The 24,876-nt window shown below is 33.3% G+C and overlaps 1 protein-coding gene across 3 annotated transcripts in view; it reads right to left on the reverse strand.

The window, feature by feature from the left end:
• Nucleotides 1-7,154: 7,154 nt before the first annotated feature.
• The window catches only part of LOC134696497 (sodium- and chloride-dependent glycine transporter 1-like), a 32,090-nt gene continuing 14,368 nt past the window's right edge, over nt 7,155-24,876 (reverse strand). For all 3 annotated transcript variants that reach the window (XM_063558330.1, XM_063558329.1, XM_063558328.1), the window contains 10 exons: nt 24,288-24,426; nt 20,990-21,124; nt 16,768-16,871; nt 15,698-15,822; nt 14,089-14,201; nt 13,113-13,244; nt 12,393-12,492; nt 12,045-12,154; nt 10,395-10,547; nt 7,155-8,775 (listed from right to left, as the gene is read on the reverse strand). In XM_063558330.1, the coding sequence (XP_063414400.1) occupies nt 8,572-8,775; nt 10,395-10,547; nt 12,045-12,154; nt 12,393-12,492; nt 13,113-13,244; nt 14,089-14,201; nt 15,698-15,822; nt 16,768-16,871; nt 20,990-21,124; nt 24,288-24,426 (1,315 nt within the window). In that variant the 3' untranslated portion in view covers nt 7,155-8,571. The remainder of the gene's footprint in view (nt 8,776-10,394; nt 10,548-12,044; nt 12,155-12,392; nt 12,493-13,112; nt 13,245-14,088; nt 14,202-15,697; nt 15,823-16,767; nt 16,872-20,989; nt 21,125-24,287; nt 24,427-24,876) is intronic.

The following is a 24,876-nucleotide window of genomic DNA, read 5'->3' on the forward strand; positions in this document are numbered from 1 at the left end:
GTTGAATACATTTGTTTGTATATTGGCCATGCACTCTTTCCTCCAACATCGCCAGTATATAGCATGAATTCTCTGTCGGTTTTTTCTGGTATTTGAAACCGTTGTACATTTAAACTCTGCCTCTGCGATTTCAAATAATGACCCTAGCACCCATTTTAGAGATATAATAGAAAAGGGCAGCAGAGTCTTTTAAATACTGTTGATTCATTAAATTTCGTTGGATACCAATTTTCAAGGATTTCGTGGTTACAGGTGAACCACGAAATTAAGTGTTCTACGAATGAGAAATTTGCTATAGGCTTTTATGTAGACTGCATCAAAACCACGAAATTAAATATCCACGAACATGCAAGTTTTCCCTTATTGGTACGCACGAAAATAAATGAATCCACAGTACGCTCTTTTCATAGGAACTTTCAACTCACACAAAGAAAAGAACATTGACATTATTGTTGATACCTTCTGTGCTTGCATCACCAACTTTGTAACGCACACCATGCACCGTTCAAGTATTTCACTTGAAAAGTGTGAAATTTCAAAGTAGTTTAAATAACTAAAATATAGGTTTAAAATATGAAAGAATATTTTATTATGAAAATTATACAAAAAGAATAAACAAAAGAAAGGGGTATCCGCGGCATACTTGTCTGCTACTGTATTCGATTTCATGATAACTTTAATAAATATCTAACAACGATTTATTAAAACAAGAAATTATATTTTTATAGAAAAGATATTGAAAGCATTTTGATGTAAACATGGAGTTTATCTGTGGAACAACAACTGGAATTCAGTTTTGGAAAAGTCAGGACTGTTGCGTCTCCAAAACCCAGGTAGAACGTCTTGTGCCTGTGATTAGTCTATATCATACCTGGTTGTATATGTCGGACTATTAAAACGTCGGACCATTGCACCGTCGGCCTGTCGAGCGGTCCTCTAACAAGACTAGTCAAACTTGTAAAATTAACACTAAACAAATGGTTCCAGAAACATGGTGCACATAATAATTCATATACACTAAAGGCCTAATTTACGAACAAAATAATGAACGAAAAACAAATATGATACACAGCAACAAAAGACAACCACTGAATTACAGGCTGCCGATTTTATAGCCACTAAAGAGAGGGACAATAAGGGGTCTGTTTACAGGTTAACAACACCTCAATTTTGACAAAAACAGTTGAATAACAACAAATTTAAAATGCTGATAACAGTGAACACCAACTTTAATCTGCACTTTTCCCCAAAAATAAACACAAAAGCAATGAAAAGGGGAAATGGACACCTTCAATATGTTCAGAACCACTGCCCAAAGTGGCAGACATGCCTAGCCATAAGGAATCTATTAATACAGTTGATAAACTTTCAGGTTGCACACAACTATCATTTCTTCTTTGCTGGACACATGGACAGACAATTGAACGGACTGAAAGGCAGACGGAGTGATTGACTCCTAGAAAAATGACTACGTCATAAGAGGCATCAACAGCAATAGTCCAATTTTTCAGACATGAATTATCGAAAATGCTTTAAAATCAAAAGGGAGGCTTCCTCTGGTTATGTACATTGTTGTGTTTACGTTTTATTTCAGTCAGTCGTAGCAAACTTGGGTAAACGTGCAAAAAAGGAAAGTGTGGCAGACAGAGTTATTACTGTAGGGTCTTAACATTATTAGTACATCTCGGTGTATTCATACGACTGGTAGCTTATAAGCTTTTATAAAAGGGAATTGAAAAGATTACTGATTTCTATTACAAAGTACTATCATGGGTTAGAAGTATAGGGAGAGGCCTGATATCTCACAAAACATTGTAAACATCGCCACATTTGCTTTACCTGTCCCAAGTTTGGAACATCAGCCATATACGTTTTGATTTTATTTTCTAAATTTGATTCATTGTTTCGGACTTAATTGTAAAGTCCATTTTATATGAACTAGTTACCCCCTTCTTGCTTGAAGTTAAATGATTGCTATCTTATAAGTCAGATTCAGCCTCCTCCTGTCGTAGGATTCTCTAATTGTGTCGAAGACTCGTTTTTGTTTTGCCATGAGCTGTTTTCTACTTTTATGTCGGGTTGTTGCTTCTTGGATCTTCTTAGACATTTCCCATTTCCATTCTCAATTTTATCAAGGATTACAAATCTCAAAGATCTCCAAAGACAGTAATATTTAAGTCCAAATAATTATGACTTCTTGAAAGGCTATTATATTTTTTTCTTTGATGCCTAGCTGTAAGACGTCAAAGCAAAAAATAAAATAGCCTTTCAATAAATCATAATTTTTTGGACAAGTTACAAATGTGCTGTTTATGTTACACCTTTGAAGAAGCACCATAAAGAAAGAAATGGACAGCAAATTTAATGTGGTTAGTGTGAATCTTAAAATTCTTGTAAATAACACAGTTCACAGAGACAAATTATGTAAAAAAAAACCAGTGAACACTTGAAGTGTCAAATAACATGTAACATGAGTCCCATTTAAAAAAAAGTTAACAACATTGCAAATTTTAACAGAACAGATAACAGACAGTAGATTGAAAACAGTTCACAGTTCAAATTTATCTCAAATAACAGTAAACACCACTTTAAAAAGGCAAAAACAGGTTAACATAAAAAGGTATTACCCCACCCCTCACTAAATCGTGTCAAAATAAATTTTCTAAAATATGTCACTAGATATTCGATCGTTCCTCCACTTTTCGAAGGTTTATCTTCGTGAATTCAATATGCTTAAAATATTTGTCTCTGGACCATACGCATTAAAAATCAAAGAGCTGAATAGCTCTGAGGGGAAATACGGCCCTTGTTTCTATTTAATTATGTTTTTGGAAAGGGGGGGGGGGGTATCTTTTGATAGTTTTCATATGAAGAATGAAAAAGAGAACAGCTAGAACATGTAGAAAGATTGACAATATTGAAATCAATTGTTGTTTATGTAATTTCATTTCCTTAGTTTAGGATTCAACTTGGACCAATGGAAGAGATCTGCATCTTCTAAATCTAAACATTTGATTAAAGTTGATAGCTAATTATCTAAAACTCAACTGAATTCTGTCATTTCACAACAACTACAATATTTTTTGAAATCTTGATTGTGTACCACTGAACTGCAGGCTAGGGCCATTTTCCATTTTTTGTGACAGTACTCTTGGATTTTTAAGTTTTTTCTTTAGAAAGTGTGGACTGAAAAATCTATTCAGTTTTAAATTTCCATTGTTAAAGTTCCGAGTTACAACTCTCATCACAGGGAAACAGGTACTAATAAAAACCAGATGCTCCGCAGGGCGTAGCTTTATACGACCGCAGAGGTTGAACCCTGAACGGTTGGGGCAAGTATAGACACAACATTCAAGCTGGATTCCGCTCTAAATTTGGATTGTGATTAAATAGTTGACACAGCATAGGTTTCTGACACAGAATGAATGTATTCAAATGAACTTAAAATTTTGTTTTCTCTTAGAGCAATTCACTATGCTGTTGAATATTAATCCTCTCAAAAAAATGTTTGAAGAAATTTTCTTTTTATTTATGAAATTTCAAATGAGAAAAATTGAACCCAATTTTTTAATCACATCCCCCTTTCCCTTATTCCAAAACTAATTTCAATTAAAATATTCTAATGGAGTTTGCAACAATTACTACTCATTTAAATACATCATAAAATATTAAGATGTAAAAAAACTGCTTGTTATCACTGAATGGTAAAGATTATTTAAATTTATCAGTTGGTAGTAAAAAGTGAATATACATTGTATATTGTATATAACAAAGATTTAAGTTGATTCTGGACAAAGAAAGATAACTCCAATTAAAAAAAATTCTTGCAGATATTTCTTGCTTACTATACTGGACAAAGAAAGATAACTCTTAATTAAAAAAAAAATGGCTATTTCACAACATTGTGAAATTAGATATTTCTTGCCATTGCACAATACTGTGCAATTGAAAAGACTTGCTATTGCACAATACATAATATAATAATTTTAGATCCTGATTTGGACCAACTTGAAAACTGGGCCCATAATCAAAAATCTAAGTACATGTTTAGATTCAGAATATCAAAGAGGCCCAAGAATTTAATTTTTGTTAAAATCAAACTTAGTTTAATTTTGGACACTTTGCACTTTAATTTAGACCAATTTTAAAACTGGACCATAAATTAAGAATCTACATACACAGTTAGATTTGGCATATATCAAAGAACCCCAATTATTCAATTTTTGATGAAATCAAACAATATTTAATTTTGGACCTCGATTTGGGCCAACTTGAAAACTGGGCCAATAATCAAAAATCTAAGTACATTTTTAGATTCAGCATATCAAAGAACCCCAAGGTTTCAATTTTTGTTAAAATCAAACTAAGTTTAATTTTGGACCCTTTGGACCTTAATGTAGACCAATTTGAAAACGGGACCAAAAATTAAGAATCTACATACACAGTTAGATTCGGCATATTAAGGAACCCCAATTATTCAATTTTGATGAAATCAAACAAAGTTTAATTTTGGACCCTTTGGGCCCCTTTTTCCTTAACTGTTAAGACCAAAACTCCCAAAATCAATATCAACCTTCCTTTTATAGTCATAAACCTTGTGTTTAAATTTCATAGATTTCTATTTACTTATACTAACGCTATGGTGCGAAAACCAAGAAAATGCTTATTTGGGTCCCTTTTTGGCCCCTAATTCCTAAACTGTTGGGACCGAAACTCCCAAAATCAATACCAACCTTCCTTTTGTGGTCATAAACATTGTGTTAAAATTTCATTGATTTCTATTTACTTTAACTAAAGTTATTGTGCGAAAACCAAGAATAATGCTTATTTGGGCCCTTTTTTGCCCCCTAATTCCTAAACTGTTGAAACCAAAACTCCCAAAATCAATCCCAACCTTTCTTTTGTGGTCATAAACCTTGAGTCAAAATTTCATAGATTTCTATTAACTTAAACTAAAGTTATAGTGCGAAAACCAAGAAAATGCTTATTTGGGCCCTTTTTGGCCCCTAATTCCTAAAATATTGGGACCAAAACTCCCAAAATCAATACCAGCCTTTCTTTTATGGTCATAAACCTTGTGTTAAAATTTCATAGATTTCTATTCACTTTTACTAAAGTTAGAGTGCGAAAACTAAAAGTATTCGGACGACGACGACGACGACGACAACGCCAACGTGATAGCAATATACGACGAGAAAAATTTGCGGTCGTATAAAAACAATATGAGTGATGTAAACTGTGTGAAGCTTGTTTCCAAATCTTAATATTGAAATATTTGTAAATAATAAATATGTTTAAACTACAAAATGCAAATTTTTATTAATTTTTTTTTACCATTACAATGATTATGTAGGTACACAAAAATTTAGTTTAAATAGAAGACTACTAATCCAATGAAATGTCACATTTGAAGTGTTTAAATACATTAACTTTTATTTTAGTGGATAATTACTCATCAATTGAGGTGCTCCTGAATTGGAGGAAGATTCTCAGAATTTTTACAGAAAAAAGTGGTCTCACTTATTAGCGTCAAGAAGAATTTTAGCGACAAGAAGCGACAAGAAGAATATTTTTTTTCTTGTCGCTAAATAGTCTTCTTGACGCTTATTGTCGCTTTTTGACGCTTCTTGTCTCTGATTAGTGAGACCCGAAAAAAGTAAATAAAATCGTTTCTTTCCCCTGTCTCATGTAACCCCACGATCTTTGTTTATTTTGAAAGTTGTTGACCTACAAATTAAAGTATTGTATGTTGATGTTTAAATCATCTACAGTAAACAATATTATGTTTAGATTTAATAAATACAAATTTGTAATTAGTGCACGATCTCTTAGAATGATTTAAATAACCAGTGAACTGGTGAAGGATATCCCTGCTTCTTCCAAGAATGACGTCACTATAAAATACAATGTAGGTTGGATATATTTAGAATATCTCGTCATACTATTTTTTCCGGATTGTAAAATAAACGTAAATAGTGTAAAGGAGAGTTCAAGATACGATATTTTCGTGAGAAACAGAAGGGAAATGTGTAAAAAAGTGTTTAAAGTCAAACTATTCATTGCTGGGTCTCCTTCTCTTCAATCTAAGTAAGATTTGTTGGGGGGTTTTCCACACTATAACATGTATAAAAACAAAATGAATGATGTGAGGGAGTGTCACTCTGGTCAACCCCATAGGGGATTGACGGCTTGAAGCCGTCTTTACCCAAAAACCCATCATCTATGACTCAACCTATAACTCTGCAAAGTTATATTCAATTATTAACTTTTACTGGACTTAATACCGATCTTTCAAAAATTTGATCTATTCTGTATTATAAGCAACTAAAACAACAAAAATACTGAACTCCAAGGAAAATTCAAGAACAAAAGAAAGAGACACATATGAAAGGGACAAATACCATAAGACGATCACGATTCTACAACCAAACAAGTACACGTTGTTATCTATCTATTTGCAATCGAAATTAAATAAGCCAATCGTTCAAAATAATGTTTTGAATTATCTTAGTTCAGAATCTCGGACTACTGAGCTAAACTGAGATACCCTCGAAGATTTATAGTCCACCACTGAGTTAATGATACCAATGATTAGTTGTTTTACTATACAAAGCCTTGATGATACTCAAGGCATTTTGATATACACATATCCATAAAAATGATAATGCAACCAAGGATTTGTTTACTAAACAAATCCGTGATGCAACCGTTATGGATACTTATTTGACATCCTCACAGGAATCAAATCGTACCTGAAAGACAAGCTATAAAGTTCGCTTTACTTTGGGTCATTTCTTATTAATTTTTACAATAAATATTGAACTATTTTTCGCAATTTATCAAACTGTCAGTCAAAGCCATCTTGGAACATTCATAATTTTGAAAAGCATTTAAAATACGCTTAATGTTGTTAGAAACATAAATGAACATTTTACAAGCAGGAAATTTACACATAAAAAGTGCTGACTAATGCGCTATCTGTCTTTAAAAGATTTGATCGTTTGTATTAATAGTTACATATACTGCATAGGTGTCTCGATTGTATTTAGTGTCAGACCAGATATTCTGTTATTTTGTCAAGGTTTGCTGGTTTACTGACGTATACTGATATAATGATGCTCACGTGTTGACAGAACTAGGCAAATAAAACAATGTCAATTAAAAAATGATTTATTTGCAAAAGTAAGTTTTCTTAAAAATATATATGCATTAGACTACAAAATAAAATATAGTTAAAAGTAATCAACTCTCTTCATACTTTTACTTAGGTAATGGATTTTCAGTGCTTTTTATAATCAATGGGTTATATGATTTTCTTGCAAATCTTAACAACACTTTCCATGTGTATCATTCTTTCATCATTGTTAATAGGTTTGAAAATTCTTTTTACACCAATATTGTCAATAAATTTTAACACAAAAAAAAACATTCATAAGATTAACCCTAGCACAGTTCAAATATCCTTTTTATAAAGTTGAAGGATTTGGAATTTCATTTTTTATAAGTTGTAATTTTTTTTATTATGTCTATATGACTTCAATTTTCGTTCTAATCATTGTCTATTTGAAATTTATTGCACACTTTCAGCATAACTTTAATCTCAATAAATTTGCTGTGTTATAACTCTGTCATTTGAATACTAAGTATTATATATATTGAGTTCAAAACCTTCATTTTATAGTTCAAACAATTGGAATCAGAAAAAAACAACATATATGTAGTCTAATATAGACAAAAGTAATGGGAACATTTTACAAAATACTTATTGAGGACCTTCCTGAACAATTATAACAGTTACTATTAATGAATGTAAACATTTCTTAGGTATGAAGCATGACAGTTTTTTTTTTTTTTTTATTTAATACAGTTTATTGCGTATTGATCCGGAATGTGTTTTAACTATCTAGACTTCATGATAAGAAATAAAAAAAAAATCAATTATCATAAATTATATCATATTTCTTTCCAAATATTCAAAGCTAGAAATAATAATTTATTGAATGTAGTCCTCAAAGTTATAAAGAAGTGATATGTATATATATATATATTATTGTTATGTTCTTGCACTAAAATAATAACATATTGCACTAACAGTTCAAAAGTGTACATGTGTAGTTCACCTGAGAAAGGAATTCAACATATTATACGTTTTAAATAAACATTTCAATGATACTAAAATATATCAAAATAAATTTATTTTCATCTAATAATAACTACTGGGCACCCAAAACAATAAAATCCCTTAAAAATTATGAAATGCACAAAAAATGTGCCAATTAGGTTATTTTCAAATCATACTTATGTTCCTGATACATAATATTTACTTGATGAATATATTTTGTTTTGCCAAATAAGAGATCGAAATGAACTACACAAAAAAAGTTTGTCTCAATTCCCTCTTAAAATGATAAAATGGAAATATAGAAAATAAAATAGTTCTTGTTTCTTAACTACATACAAATGATAAAAATGGAAATATATAACAGAAAATATATGAATAAAATATGAAAAGTAAAAACAATCTATTTTTGTTCTTATACAGTAGTTTTAGAGTTGTGACTCTACTTATTCTTACATTCTGTTAGATTCAGTTGCTACATATTTAACTTTTTCATCACCAAGATAGGCTATATTTGTTTGCCCCTCATTATCATTATAATGGCCGTTTGGTGGGTGCTTGTTCTCCCTAAGTGGTCTGTATCTCATTGGATCTAAAGCTCGGTCTTCATCTAAAGCTGGACCCCAATGTGGTTCACTCTGTACTGCTCCTGATAACTGAAAGTGGGAAGAAATACCCGATTAAAAACGTAGGAACAGGAGAGGTTATCGGTCCACAGAAGAGAGTTGATATGAAGTAAGAGTCATGGTACTGGTTATTGTCGAGGGGATAAAGGATAAATAATAGATATGTTTTTACAAAATATTTCTACGTGAAAAGTGAACAGTTGCAAACGTTTTTTGATTAAATTTAAAACACTTAAGGTAAAAAAAAAAGACATAAAATTATGCGTTGAGCTGTAGAATTAATTGGCATTATTCTGGTGTACTGATAGTGAGGTAGCTTTAATGCGGGTGGTTTGATCTCCCCTATCTTTGAAATTGATATTTGCTACATCTCAGCTACTGACGAAGCATATAAGAGATAAGTTTAAGTGTGTTTGACTTCAAATCAAATGATCTTTTTGCGTACTAATGCCGTGTGTGCTGTGCCAAAACCTTCAAAAATAAGATTTTACATTAATATCCAGTACAAATCAGGGACACCATGTTGAAATTAACAATAAGATTTACGTCCAACATTCATGTGATATTTACAATCAAAAGTATCGTCCCCGCCCATAAGATATGGTCATCACGCTAATATTTATTTTTGTTCATCAAGAAAAATATCCCGTCATAACAAATGACATTCATGTTCATTAATGAACTTCTAGCTGATGAAAAATAATACAAAAACAGATATTTTATTCCTATCAATACATAAATTACAGAAGTAGACATGTTTTCAACTACAATATGACATTTTAATACTTTCCCAGACCGAACTAGCATTGTTCACTGCACGACTTCTACCTCTGGTGTTATTGAACAAAAGAACTAAACATTATGTTATTGAAATCAGTACTTATTTTGAATACCTGACAAGATTTGTCGTCTTAAAAAAATTAATTCCTGAAATTCTACCAAAAAACGTTTGCAAATAAAGTCACTCGAACAAGTGCAGAAAAGAGCAGCCAGACCGCACACCTGGCAGTGTTACAAAGAAAGTAAAACCTTTAAAATGGAAAAGCCTTCAAGACCACAGGAAATAAAATAAGCTATACATGCTGTTTAAATTCAACTTGATATAAAACGCATAGATCGGCACCAATATCTAACGCCGAACGAAAGCCTGACAAGAGGTAAAAACCGCTTCTACCATAAAAGGGGTTTACCTGACGACTTCGGTCAATCTTGTTTTGCAAGGACCATACCATCAGGAATTAAACCAACTGCAAACATCAGCGACAATAGCTGACACAGTTGAAGGATTCAGAGCTGCCCTTAAAGCATGCTCTTCTAAAATATAGACAGTGACATCATTTATATAATTGTAACTGTATTTATATAGAGAACGTTTTAAAATGTAAATAGCCAGGAGAAAACTTTCTGTTGTCAGACACTGCGTATAGTTTACGTGGAACCTCAAACATTCAACTATTGATATTGATTCCTTACCTGGAAGAAGAAGAAGCTAGGTCGGTTTACCATGCAATATAAATATATAAAGGATATGCATATGAAAGCGAACACTTATTTTGGAAAGATAACAAATACAGCGAGAAGTGGGATATATAGGAGGGTACGTTGTTGTTGACAGTTCTATCAACATTGCTATCCGATCTTATACATACCCCTTTTCTGATTATCTGTGCAATCATTACGATAATTATAAGAGCCAGTGGAGAACACACCATTAACCATCCCATAGCTTGAGCATAGCCTGGGAATTCATAATCACCATAGTAAGCTGGGGAATAGTTAATTGCTGACATGATAACGATGAACTAAAAAATAAAATGAATGATTAAAAGTTAAAAAGGTTTTAGCATGAATGGTATGAAAAAGATATACATTCTTACTTCTAAAATGTTCTAATTACATTGTATTATGTCAACTTAATAATTTAATTTACCGATTTCAATATTTCAAAGAAATGCATAAATCGTCGATTGCATTTTGATGGGACCGTAGAGGTCGAACCCCGTATAGTTGGGGGAAGTGTTGACACTCCAGTCCAGCTTGATACAGTTCTGAATTTAGATAATGATTAAACATGTGAAACAGGATACGTTTCTGACTTAATGCAATCACAGAACAGAACACCTTGAAATTGGACCTCTTATATTCCTATATCCCAAATATATATATTCATGATTTAATTCATATTTTGGTTTCCAATGGAATTTTCAACCAAACTAAATCCCATTAGATATATGCTTACAATCATACAATAGGTCAATGCATGAACAATAGTCACTAAAATAAATACATCTGAATCAGCACATTTCTTGGTAACATTTAAAACTATGATAAAACGCCTGCTTCTCATAAGAATGTCTGACACCTTCAGAGATAAGACAAAATTATAAGCTTAAATATTATAAGAGATGAAACTCTAAATGTAAACGTACAAATGAATTATCAACCAAACAAGTTAATGCTGCATCCAATAATTTGAACCCGCTGGTAACACCACTCAAAATCAATTCTAAATATACGGTAAGATTCAGCATAATAAAGATTTCATGATTAAATGTAATTGAAATAGGACAGAAATAACCATTTCAAACAAAGTTTCAAAAAATTGTTTGTTTGTTGTTGGTCCCTTATTTTTAAACAGATACAATAATAACTCAAAAATACAATCCATTCTTCATTGTGGTACAATCCAATCTTCCTTGTGGTACAATCCATTCTTCCTTGTGGTACAATCCAATCTTCCTTGTGGTACAATCCATTCTTCCTTGTGGTACAATCCATTCTTCCTTGTGGTACAATCCATTCTTCCTTGTGGTACAATCCATTCTTCCTTGTGGTACAATCCATTCTTCCTTGTGGTACAATCCAATCTTCCTTGTGGTACAATCCATTCTTCCTTGTGGTACAATCCAATCTTCCTTTTGTGGTACAATCCATTCTTCCTTGTGGTACAATCCATTCTTCCTTGTGGTACAATCCAATCTTCCTTTTAGTTCAATGTCAAACGCTTATACAAAACTTATCCGCAAACTAGATGAATATTTGCTTTTGGCACCTTTCTGGTCTACAATTCTTAAACGGTTATTAAATCAATTGTAACCTTCCTTGTTTTTGGTATGGAACCTTGTGGAATAATTTGACAGAGATACGTACATTTCTACTCAAGTTAACTTTTAATTAGTTGTAGTCCAATGCCATCGTCGTCGACGACATCGCCATATTATTATACGGCTGCAATTGTTGCGTTTATATAAACAGTATGCTCTCTTGGTATAATTTAAAGATATTTGAAAAGTACATACCCCAATAGAAACTGGAGTTATACAGCACCAGGTACAATACCAATAAATCCAGAAAGCCGGGTGCTGTTTTCCTAACATCATCTCAATATCTCTTCTAAAGTTGTTTACTCCTATAATAGTTTAAAATAAATTGCTATATGTGAACTACAATACACTAACATTTCTTTGTTTTGAAATGTTAGAAATTTAAATTCCTAGTCAGTTATATTAAAATGATTATTATTAGAAAGAGATAAATAAAATCGATTGCTACTTGTGTTATTACGAGATGTAAACGAAAATACTTTAAAAAAAATTACGATATGAGACAGAATAAAAGGATACAACTTTATTTCACAGTAAACTTACCATAAATGTAGCATATACCAATTAATTCCGCCATACTAACAAGCATAAGGTTGTAACTTCCTGCATACCAGTCAACTAATGTCAACAAGTAGATACCACCCTACAATATACAAACAGGTAAAACTAAATTACAGAATACAAACATAAATCCAAAGTTAATAAAAACTGACAAAATTAAACGTTATCCACCAACGAGTGGAAACAACTATCATATAACTGGTACAGGCATTTTCCGAAAAATACGGCTAGATAAAACTGGTTTTAGAGCTAGCCAAACGTTTCACTTGTATGACAGTTAATAAATCCGTTATATTGACAAAAAGGGTGAGCAACCGAAACAGACAAAATAGGCTTAGTTTCTTTTCTTACTTTTTCTGTCAACGGACTCGGACTTCTTTTAAACTGAGTTTTACTGTGCGTATTGCTGCGAGTTTCTTTATTCTACATAGTCTAGAGGTATATGGGGAGGGTTTGGATCTCACAAAAAACATGTTTAACATTTTTACGCCTGTCCCATTTCAGGAGCCTCTGGCCTTTGTTAGTCTAAATAATAGTGCAAGCCCGGGAATATATCAACTGGGAGATATATCTTCCGTAGAATGTTGCTACATAGATGGAAAGTTCACAATTGGGAATACATCACCCCATCAGTATATATGTTAATATCAAGTGCAAAATTCTAACTCTAACTCTTCTGTAAGACTATATTTCCATACATACCTTTGCAACTTGCGGCAATCCTACTAAAAACCCAATGAGACAGCAAAACAAAGTAAACATTTGTTTCTTTGGTCTGAGGAAGGTTGGGAAGGCATCAACAAACCCACTTATAACCGTCTCCATCATAGCAAACTGAAAAGGATTCCACATATTTAGTTTGGAGTCTTCTTTACGTGCATTTGTTGATAAAATTGTCGGCTTTTTTGCATGCAAATTTTTATACCAGTTTTTTTAATGTGATATATATTCACTTTCTAAAGACCATTTTTCGTAAACATCTATTTAGCCATTGAATAAGGTTAAGTGAAGAAAGAGGATACAGTTAGCTCCCTATCCTTGTTATGCCCTATATCAGCTGCCCGATTTTCGAATAATTGATACAGACTTCAAACTTCAAATATAGAGAGAGCCTTGAAATGATATCAATGGATGTGAGGAAATAAGTTTATCATGGTTCGTTAGATGTATTGATCTTTGAAAACAGTTAAGGGCATACGATACAGTTACAGAAGAGGTTATGATGTTGACAACGTAAAATGTTATTTTTCGCGAGGTCTTACTGCCACATAACGGGAAAAGATGCATTTTCGACTGATTTTTATCATTCAGACTGATTAAACGAGTTCATGGACCCCTCTTTTTCTAAAACGACAGTAAGTTTGATTACGTACGAATATGCTTTTAATATGTACAACTATTTTATGGAAATAATTATTTTTTAACAAAATTTCAAGATTTTAGGAAATTAACGCAATTGTATAGAGATGTATTTTTATACGTACATTTTGCGATTGCAGTTATTTATATCAGATTGTAGATAAATTTGTTTAGGTTTTAGTAGAACATTTTTCGCATATCAGATTATGTCGCTTTCAGATGAGAAGTGTCTATGGAAAGATTATAAATAATCAATGTCTGGTTGAACAGTAAATTTATTTATTTCTATTAATACTTAATATTACTGTTTACTACTAACCTGACTGTCAAGTCCAAGTGTAAAGATCATGAAGAAGAATAGAAAAGCCCAAAGCGGTGCTACGGGCATTCTAGCTATTCCTTCTGGGTATGCAATGAAGGCTAGCCCGGGACCTGGAAATCAATAAAGCAGACATACAGCAAATGGTAGCGATTTGTTCAGTACTTGTCTCGTGTATGTCTTGATATAAGGTAAGAATTGTAGCATATGGATGAAGGAGATGTTAATTGTACACATGTTCGTCAATAAAACCATAAGGATGAAGGAGATGTTGGTTGTAGACATGTACGTCAATGGAACAGCAACCCATCAACACACATAACCAAAATGAGAACCTGGTCCAAGAGCACATGACACGCCCTTATTAATGATGCAAAAATAAAACGAAACATTCAGGAAGAGTTAATTAGAAGTTTATAAAATACGGAAGCGTATTAGGGACATTGTAAAAATAAAATTGGCAGTGAACTTTTTTTTTCAAAGTCGATATTTTGACATTTCAAATCTCGAAATTTTGACTATAACTTGAAATTTTGACTTTTCAAATCTCGAAATTTTGACTTAAACTAGAAATTTTGACTTAAACTTGAAATTTTGTCTTAAACTTGAAATTTTGACTTTCTAAAATCTGGAAATTCCTACTTATTTTAAACTCAGAATTTCGACTTTTTTTAAACTCGAAATTTCGACTTATTTTTAACTAAAAATTTCGACTTTTTTTTAAACTCAAAATTTCGACTTTTTTTAAACTCGAAATTTCGACTTATTTTAAACTAAAAATTTCGCCTTTTTTTAAACTCGAAATTTCGATTTTTTTTAAACTCGAAATTTCGACTTTGAACTTAAAAGTTGATCTTTTAAAATCTCGAAATTTTTATTTAAAAGTTAAAATTTTGGCGTTTGAAATGTTGAAATGTTTACTTTTCTAAGTACTTTTAAAACTTTGATGTTGGTATTCAAACACAGTTATTATTTTAGAAGGAGTAGACATGGACGCAAATTATTAAAGCTTCATCCACACATTTTGGCAATTTATATTCAGAAATTGGTTTTGTTCTTAAATTAAGATATGGATTAGCATTTAATATTCAAGAGTTTCATTCGGAAAGAACATGCATGCTGACAGAAAAAAATGTTTCTCCAATGTTTTAGTTTCCACGACACTGTCATAGGATCGTCAGATCTGAGAACATTTGGCATCACAGTTTCAAAGGCCTGTTTGATTTTCCAATAGCAAGTCACTGACTTTGCCTTATTTAAACAATGGTAAATCAAGTAGCCAAAAATGCCATGCATATTTAGGACGACCCAAGCTCAGTTTTCTAGTTTTGGAATTTTGAAATGTTGGTTCTCTTTTCTGAAACATTCTCTACAAGTTAGCATTCTTATGACACAACTATTAACCCTTGCCTTTATATATTAGACTGTTGAATAAAAGCATGTCGTAATATAGGTGTGTCGGAATAACGGGGTTGTCTTCATACACATATCTGAAGTCCAGACTTGAAATATGTATTTGAACGTGAAACATATTTTATTTATTCTTCGGCAAAATTTTATGGTAGATTCAGATTTATATAATTTGTCATTAACATGTGTATTACGTTACCTGCTTCAACAACATCCTTAACATCCCTGTTCAGCTGAGTGGCCATAAATCCAAGGAGAGAAAATACAGCAAACCCAGCAAACACACTGGTTCCACAATTAATGATTGATACTATAAAGGTGTCTCTAAAATTTAATTTAAATAGGATAATTTAATAAATTCACATTTGGCCAAGTTGGGAAAACTTTAAATATTTATTTGTCTTCTTTGAATTCAAAAGGGTCATAATTTGATTTCAATTTGTTTATAAGAGAGAAAAAAATAAACATTACTTTAATCGTTTTTTTTTGCAATTTTGTGAAATTCAAGTAAACATTTTTTTCAGACAACATACATTTTACAACAAAAATTTCAACCTGAATTCCGTCCTTTTTCCTTTGATTATAACATCATCGCCTGAGGTTTTATCATCGAATGTGTACTCCCGTCCGTCTACTAATAAGGATCAAGATGTCAGGTGCCACGTGTGGATCAGGATCTGCGTATCCTTCCGAATATCAACCATGATTTGTACTCCGGTTCGTGTTGCCTAGCTTAATTTTTTCTATTGAGTGTTCTGTTGACTTGTTTGTGTTTTCGTCGTTTTTCGTGATTTTATATGGAGTTGTAATTTTAAAGTTTCGCTGTGACTTATACATGTACGTCTTGAATCAATTTACCTTTGGTATCTTTCGTCCCAGTCTCCCTCGATCAATAACTTGGTTGTGATTCCATTATACTGAACAACATAACAGTTGTTTTACAAGTTGTTTTACAAGTTAACATAAATAAGAATGTGTCCAAAGTACACGAATGCCCCACTCACACTATCAGTTACTGTGTTCAGTGGACCGTATTATTGGGGTAAAAGCTCAAATTCGGCATTATAATCAGAAAGGTCATATCATAGGATTCATGTGTTCTAAATTTCAAGTTGATTGGACTTTCAACTTCATTAAAAACTACATTGACAAAATGCTTTAACCTGAAGCAGGACAGACGTACGGACGAACGAACGGACGCACACACAGAAAAATAAAACGCCTTTATGTGGGGGAATAAAAATACTACAATGAAGATTTTCTAATTACCTGACAGTGTTGTTTTTAAATCTGTTATAGCTTGACATTGTAAGAAGTCCACCCCATGCCGGGCCTAGAGAGTAAAAGATCTGTGTGGCAGCATCTCCCCATACCTGTAATAATGTATGTTTTATGATCAAAATGATTTTAATTATTGTTCATCTTGATAACGAATGATCTTTTTTTATTCGAGAAATCAATATAATTTTATCATAAGAGAAATTTGATATTAGTAAATATCATTAAGTATCAAATGACTCTGTTTGTCCTCTCCGATAGTATATCGTGAGGAGTCCTCCTCGAGGATATCGATAGTATATCGTGAGGAGTCCTCCTCGAGGATATCGATAGTATATCATGAGGAGTCCTCCTCGAGGATATCGATAGTATATCGTTAGGAGTCCTCCTCGAGGATATCGATAGTATATCGTGAGGAGTCCTCCTCGAGGATATCGATAGTATATCGTGAGGAGTCCTCCTCGAGGATATCGATAGTATATCGTGAGGAGTCCTCCTCGAGGATATCGATAGTATATCGTGAGGAGTCCTCCTCGAGGATATGACAAACACATGTTGAAGTCAGTCAGCACTTTTATGTTGACACGACTTATCAGTGATATGTTCATAATCATAAATTAATTGTTTTACATAACTTTTAATTTTTTAATATACTACAAATAGTTTATATTATCTGTCATTAGCAAGACCTTTCGGAATTGTTGGTCCTTAATTATCTTCAACTTTATTTTGCCGTTTTATCTTTTTTTTATTCGAACATCACTGATAAGTCGGTCATTTGTGGAAGAAACGCGCGTCTGACTTACATGTACAACATGTTTATTCTTGTAACTATAATGAGTTTATTGACCTTTAGTGTTTATGTTGTGTAACTGACGTATACCCCTTTTATTCGAATGAAACGACAGGTATAAGCTGTTACTTGTATTGTAACATAAGACATCCTTTTGTACAACAACTCATTTGTCAGGCGTTACCTTTGGTCCTTTAGTTTATGTGAGGCTTTATCTTTGGGTCCTTAAGTGTATGTCAGGCTTTACCTTTGGTTCTTGAGTTTATGTCAGGCTTTACCTTTGGTCCTTAAGTGTATGTCAGGCGTTACCTTTGTTCCTTATTTAAAAAAAAAAAGTGTATGTCAGGCTTTACCTTTGGTCCTTTAGTTTATGTCAGGCTTTACCTTTGGGTCCTTAAGTGTATGTCAGGCGTTACTTTTGGTCCTTAAGTGTATGTCAGGCGTTATCTTTTGGTCCTTAAGATTATGTCGTGCGTAACCTTTGGTCTTTAAGTTTATGTCAGGCGTTACCTTCGCGTCCTTAAGTTTATGTCAGGCGTTACATTTGGGTCCTTGAGTTTATGCCAGGCTTTACCATTGGGTCCTGTAGTTTATGTCAGGCGTTTCCTTTGGGTCCTCAAGTTTATGTCCGGCGTTACCTTTGGGTCCTTAAGTTTATTTTCAGGCGTTACCTTTGGTGTTTAAGTTTATGTCAGGTGTTACCTTCGGGTCCTGTAGTTTATGTCAGGCGTTTCCTTTGGGTCCTCAAGTTTATGTCCGGCGTTACCTTTGGGTCCTTAAGTGTATGTCAGGCGTTACCTTTGGTGTTTAAGTTTATGTCAGGTGTTACCTTCGGGTCCTTAAGTTTATGTCAGGCGTTACATTTGGGTCCTTGAGTTTATGCCAGGCTTTACCTTTGGGTCCTTTAGTTTATGTCAGGCTTTACCTTTGGGTCCTCAAGTTCATGTCAGGCTTACCTTTTGGGTCCTCAAGTTTATGTCAGCTGTTAACTTTGAGTTCTTTAGTTTATGTCAGTCTTTACCTTTGGGTCCTTTAGTTTATGTCAGGCTTTACCTTTGGGTCCTTTATTTTATGTCAGGCTTTACCTTTAGGTCCTTTAGTTTATGTCAGGCTTTACCTTTGGGTCCTCAAGTTTATGTCAGGCGTTACCTTTGAGTTTTTTTGTTTATGTCTGCTTTACCTTTGGGCCTTTAGTTTATGTCAGGCGTTACCTTTGGGTCCTTAAGATTATGTCAGGCGTTACCTTTGGGTCCTTTAGTTTATGTCAGGCGTTACCTTTGGGTCCTTTAGTTTATGTCAGGCTTTATTTTTGGGTCCTTAAGTTTATGTCAGGCGTTTCCTTTGGGTCCTCAAGTTTATGTCAGGCGTTACCTTTTTGTCCTTTAGTTTATGTAAGGCGTTAACGTTTGGGTCCTTAAGTTTATGTCCGGCGTTACCTTTGGTTCCTTAAGTTTATGTCAGGCGTTACCTTTTGGTCCTTAAATTTATGTCAGGTTTGACCTTTGGGTCTTTAAGTTTATGTCAGGCTTTACCTTTGGGTCCTTAAGTTTATGTAAGGCTTTACCTTTGGGTCCTTAAGTTTATGTCATGCGTTACCTTTGGGTCCTTAAGTTTATGTCCGACTTTACCTTTGAGTCCTTATGTTTATGTAAGGCTTTACCTTTGGGTCTATAGGTTTATGTCATGCGTTACCTTTGGGTCCTTAAGTTTATGTCCGGCTTTACCTTTGGGTCCTTAAGTTTATGTCCGGCTTTACCTTTGGGTCCTTTAGTTTATATCAGGCGTTACCTTTTGGTCCTTTAGTTAATGTCAGGCGTTACCTTTGGGTCCTTAAGTTTATGTCCGGCTTTACCTTTGGGTCCTTAAGTTAATGTCCTGCTTTACCTTTGGGTCCTTAAGTTTATGTCCGGCGTTACCTTTGGGTCCTTAAATTTATGTCAGGTTTGACCTTTGGGTCTTTAAGTTTATGTCAGGCTTTACCTTTGGGTCCTTAAGTTTATGTCAGGTTTGACCTTTGGGTCCTTAAGTGTATGTCAGGCTTTAACTTTGGTCCTTAAGTTTATGTCATGCGTTACCTTTGGGTCCTTAAGTTTATGTCCGACTTTACCTTTGGGTCCTTTAGTTTATGTCAGGCGTTTCCTTTGGGTCCTCAAGTTTATGTCAGGCGTTACCTTTTGGTCCCTTAGTTTATGTAAGGCGTTACCTTTTGGTCCTTAAGTTTATGTCAGGTTTGACCTTTGGGTCTTTAAGTTTATGTAAGGCTTTACCTTTTGGTCCTTTAGTTTATGTAAGGCGTTACCTTTTGGTCCTTAAGTTTATGTCAGGTTTGACCTTTTGGTCCTTTAGTTTATGTCAGGTGTTACATTTGGGTCCTTGAGTTTATGCAAGGCTTTACCTTTGGGTCCTTTAGTTTATGTCAGGCTTTACCTTAAGGTCCTCAAGTTCATGTCAGGCTTACCTTTTGGGTCCTCAAGTTTGTGTCAGGCGTTATCTTTGAGTTCTTAAGTTTATGTCAGCTGTTAACTTTGAGTTCTTTAATTTATGTCAGCCTTTACCTTTGGGTCCTTTAGTTTATGTCAGGCTTTACCTTTGGGTCCTTTATTTTATGTCAGGCTTTACCTTTATGTCCCTTAGTTTATGTCAGGCTTTACCTTTGGGTCCTCAAGTTTATGTCAGGCGTTATCTTTGAGATCTTTAGTTTATGTCAGGCGTTACCTTTGAGTTCTTTTGTTTTTATGTGAGGCTTTACCTTTGGGCCTTTAGTTTATGTCAGGCGTTACCTTTGGGTCCTTAAGATTATGTCAGGCGTTACTTTTGGGTCCCTAAGATTATGTCAGACGTTATCTTTGGGTCCTTAAGTGTATGTCAGGCGTTACCTTTCGGGTCCTTAATATTATGTCAGGCTTTATCTTTGGGTCCTTTAGTTTATGTCAGGCGTTTCCTTTGGGTCCTCAAGTTTATGTCAGGCGTTACCTTTTGGTCCTTAAGTTTATGTCCGGCGTTTCATTTGGGTCCTTAAGTTTATGTCAAGCTTTACCTTTATGTCCTTTAGTTTATGTCAGGTTTGACCTTTGGGTCCTTAAGTTTATGTCAGGCTTTACCTTTGGGTCCTTAAGTGTATGTCAGGCTTTATCTTTGGTCCTTAACTGTATGTAAGGCTTTACCTTTGGGTCCTTAAGTTTATGTCATGCGTTACCTTTGGGTCCTTAAGTTTATGTCCGACTTTACCTTCGGGTCCTTTTGTTTATGTAAGGCTTTACCGTTTGGTCTATAAGTTTATGTCATGCGTTACCTTTGGGTCCTTAAGTTTATGTCCGGCTTTACCTTTGGGTCCTTAAGTTTATGTCCGGCCTTACCTTTGGGTTCTTAAGTTTATATCAGGCGTTACCTTTTGGTCCTTTAGTTAATGTCAGGCGTTACCTTTGGGTCCTTAAGTTTATCCCAGTCCGCTGTCATATAGAATTCCACACCTTTCTCGTGTCCTTCAAGAGTTAGTCCTCTTATCAACAGTGCAATCAATATAAGATAGGGGAAGGTTGCCGTGAAATATACAACCTGAAAAATAAAACTTATTATTGTTTATATTCAATAGTTTCTAGAATTCTTAAAAGATTCTTAAATTATTACAATTTGAGTGTTCGGGTATCCCCGTCAGTCTTGAAGTTAAATTCACAAACTATCCCTTGACAAGCACACTCTTTCCATCTCACAACTTCTTTTGACGTTCATTTCGATTGGAAACGCTACAAATTTCAAGGCAACACATTTAAGATTGCTTGCCTGAAATAATGCGTGCAAGCTCAGGCGTTATTTGCATTATTTTAGAATCTATGATTGACTCGAGAGTTTGACCATTCAATTGCAATAGAATTAAGTGTCAAATCGATTTAAGACCTAAAAAAAAAATCGCCAATTGAAGCCTTCAAATCTCCAAATAATCTTGTTATCTTCTTAATATTATTGTTATAATGTTAAAGTTTGAGAGGGATCTTATAAAATGATTGAAAACAAATTATTAATGAGAATTAAGTTTGTGGATACAAAATATAGCAATTACCATGACAACGCTTGGGTAAGATTAATCCCAAAATGAATCTAATAAAAAAAACGAAATCAACAATAGCATTCCATGGTTAAGATTGTGAACAAGACTTAGTTTAAAATAGGTGTAAAAAGGAGTTTGTCGATAAAAAATAGGTTTTCTCAAATAAAGCTATGGCAAAGTTTATGCTTCGGTAAGAGATAGGGTCTAGTGTAAATATTGTAAAAAGATCTACGCAAAATTGGTCAATTATAGCAGATTACAGATGTTCACATGAAGCAAAAAACATGACTTTGTTTAATTCCGCCGCATTTTAACGCATGTCCCAAGTCTGGAGCCTGGTCTGTGATAGTCTTGTATGACTTTTTTTTTTATTAGTCTCATTTATAAATTTCGGAGTTTAATATTACGTCCATTATCACTGAACTAGACTACACATTTTTGTTTAGGGGTCAGATGAAGCACACCAACGGCGCGGTATTTTCTCGCTGTATTGTAGACCGATTGATGGCCTTCGGCTGTTTTCTGCTCTTTGGTCGAGTTGTTGCCTTCCATTCTCAATTTTATTGTTTAAATGAATTTTTAGCGAAAACGATTTGGAGTATTCATTGATGTCACCATTGTAAAATATATAGACTAAGTCACCACAGTCTTAAATTGAGCGAGGTCGTTGAGAAAGTTTTCGAGGATATATTTGATAGTCAAGGAAAAATGTGTGTATTACCTCGTCATGATAGAATATGCAAGTTTTACTATATCAACATGGCTGAAGATGAAGCTCATTTCTAACTTACATGCCCTCTATATAATAATTTGAGAATCATATCTTGATAAAATAACATTTTCGTAAAATTTCATTTATTGCATAAAGATATTTTTTTTGATATGGATCACGTCAAATGATGACATGCAATTTATATCAGAATTCAGTGTTTATCTTAATTCTTTATTTGAAATAAGAAGGGCAAAATATCTGTGAGAAAAATATTCTATCTCGTAAAAATATATGTCATGTACTTTAGATTGAATTATGCGTCCAAACTAGTAGAAATATAAAAAGATTAAATATAAAATATAAAAATGAAGAGGTGGTATGATTGCCATTGAGACAACTCTCCACAAAAGACCAAAATGACACAGAAATTAACAACTATAGGTCACCTTCAACAATGAGCAAAGCCCATACCGTATAGTCAGCTATAAAAGTTCATATTTCTCGTAAAGTCCTTTTATTCACTACATTTTATATTTATAATGATTATCTTCATTGTGTGCTGATAATATTTAGAGTAATTATTTATATACATATGGTATTACAGTTATCAATATATCATGTGTACTAGGAGTTATCCTCCCTTGTACACTGAATGTACTGACAATTATTAGTGAACAATTATTGTCTGTTATGTGTATACTATAAATATGTTGTCTGTTTTTGTAACTCGATTGATATGCTTGTAATGAGCCCTATGATAAGGAAGACATTATATTTATAGTATGAGCCCTATGATTAGGAAGACATCCTATATATAGTTACTAAAACCACATGCCGATCTGTATTATCTGTCATTTATAACATAAATTAAATTGTTATGTGTCATTCTTATAACTCATTAGAAATTCCCAGCTACTGTTTATACCGTGACGTCTCATTGTAAATTCCCAACACATTACTTTGTTTTCAAAATGATTCAATGACATCCATTACATATAATACTTGCTTGAACCTTTGGTAATAGAAACACGCCAAATGTTTAATAAAAAGGTTTTTACATTAATAATTTTAAAATACAACAGTTAAACAATTGCAACACATTTCAATTTTCAAGTCATCAAACTAGTTTTTATTATGAAAAAGACCACTTTCCATGGATTTCAACAATATTGCAACTGTATTTGGTCATTTAATAATTAGTTTGACACTTCTATTGCTAAATCGATAAATGATACGACCATATTGTGATAAAACACACAGCCTAGTGATTGTTAATGAAATGCTCACCCTAGCGACTGTTTATATAACACTCAGTCTAGTGAATGTTGATAAAGCACACAGCCTAGTGATTGTTAATGAAATTCTCACCCTAGCGACTGTTTATATAACACTCAGTCTAGTGAATGTTGATAAAGCACACAGCCTAGTGATTGTTGAGGAAACTCTCACCCTAGCGACTGTTTATATAACACTCAACCTAGTGAATGTTGATAAAGCACACAGCCGAGTGATTGTTAATGAAACACTCACCCTAGCGACTGTTTATATAACACTCAGCTTCGTGACTGTTGATAAAACACACAGCCTAGTGATTGTTGATGAAACTCTCACCCTAGAGACTGTTTATATAGCACTCAGCCTAGTGACTTCATAAAAAAAGCCTAGTGATTGCTGGTGAAACTCTCGCCGTAATGACTGTTTATATGTACTTAATATCGTAATGACATTGTTGATATAGCATGCATTATCGTTTGAGTATCAACATACATAAAGGAATGCATACTTATAGATAAAAGTTTACAAATGCTGCCTAAATATAGCGATTATTTTTTGTCTAATGACAGCTTACGATTGGCAATCATAACCGTACTGGAAGTAAAAACATTTTTTACTTGTTTACATTTTCATGGATAATTGAAGTTAACAGACATATTTAAATAACTATGTTCCGTAGCGTTTACCTTGCCAGATGATTTAACTCCTTTCATGAGACAGAAGAAAATTATAATCCATGCTAAAAATAAACAGATAGTCAGCTTGAGACTGAGACCACCAATCGCATCAAGACCATCAGATTCATGGAGACGTAAAACAAATCGCCTGTGGAGAAAAAAAATAGCAGCTATTAAAACATTCATTTGATGTTTCAGAAACATTTCAAGAGCACAAAGATTATGTAAAAAATGTGAAGTCCTAGATGATGAATTTCATTTCTTTTTGTATTGTGACATTAACATATCTTTGCGTTCTAATCTTTTTGCTTATCTAAAAGAATATGTACCATTATTTCAACATCTTGATGCATTCAATAACATTCTAAACCCTATCCCTGAACTTGTTTGTCATATTGGAGTCTTCATTAAACAGTCTTTAGAACTGAGGGAGTCAAACCCGTGTCAGGCAAGGTTATGGTGGTGTTTTTACATACATTTATAATTGAACTCTAATGTTCTATTATTCCATATATTGTATTGTATTATTTTGTATTTCATTGTATTACATTGTATAGCATTGTATTGCATTGTATAGTATAAAATTATTGTTTGATAT

This window comes from Mytilus trossulus, chromosome 14, assembly GCF_036588685.1.
Source record: "Mytilus trossulus isolate FHL-02 chromosome 14, PNRI_Mtr1.1.1.hap1, whole genome shotgun sequence".
NCBI lineage: Eukaryota > Metazoa > Mollusca > Bivalvia > Mytilida > Mytilidae > Mytilus > Mytilus trossulus.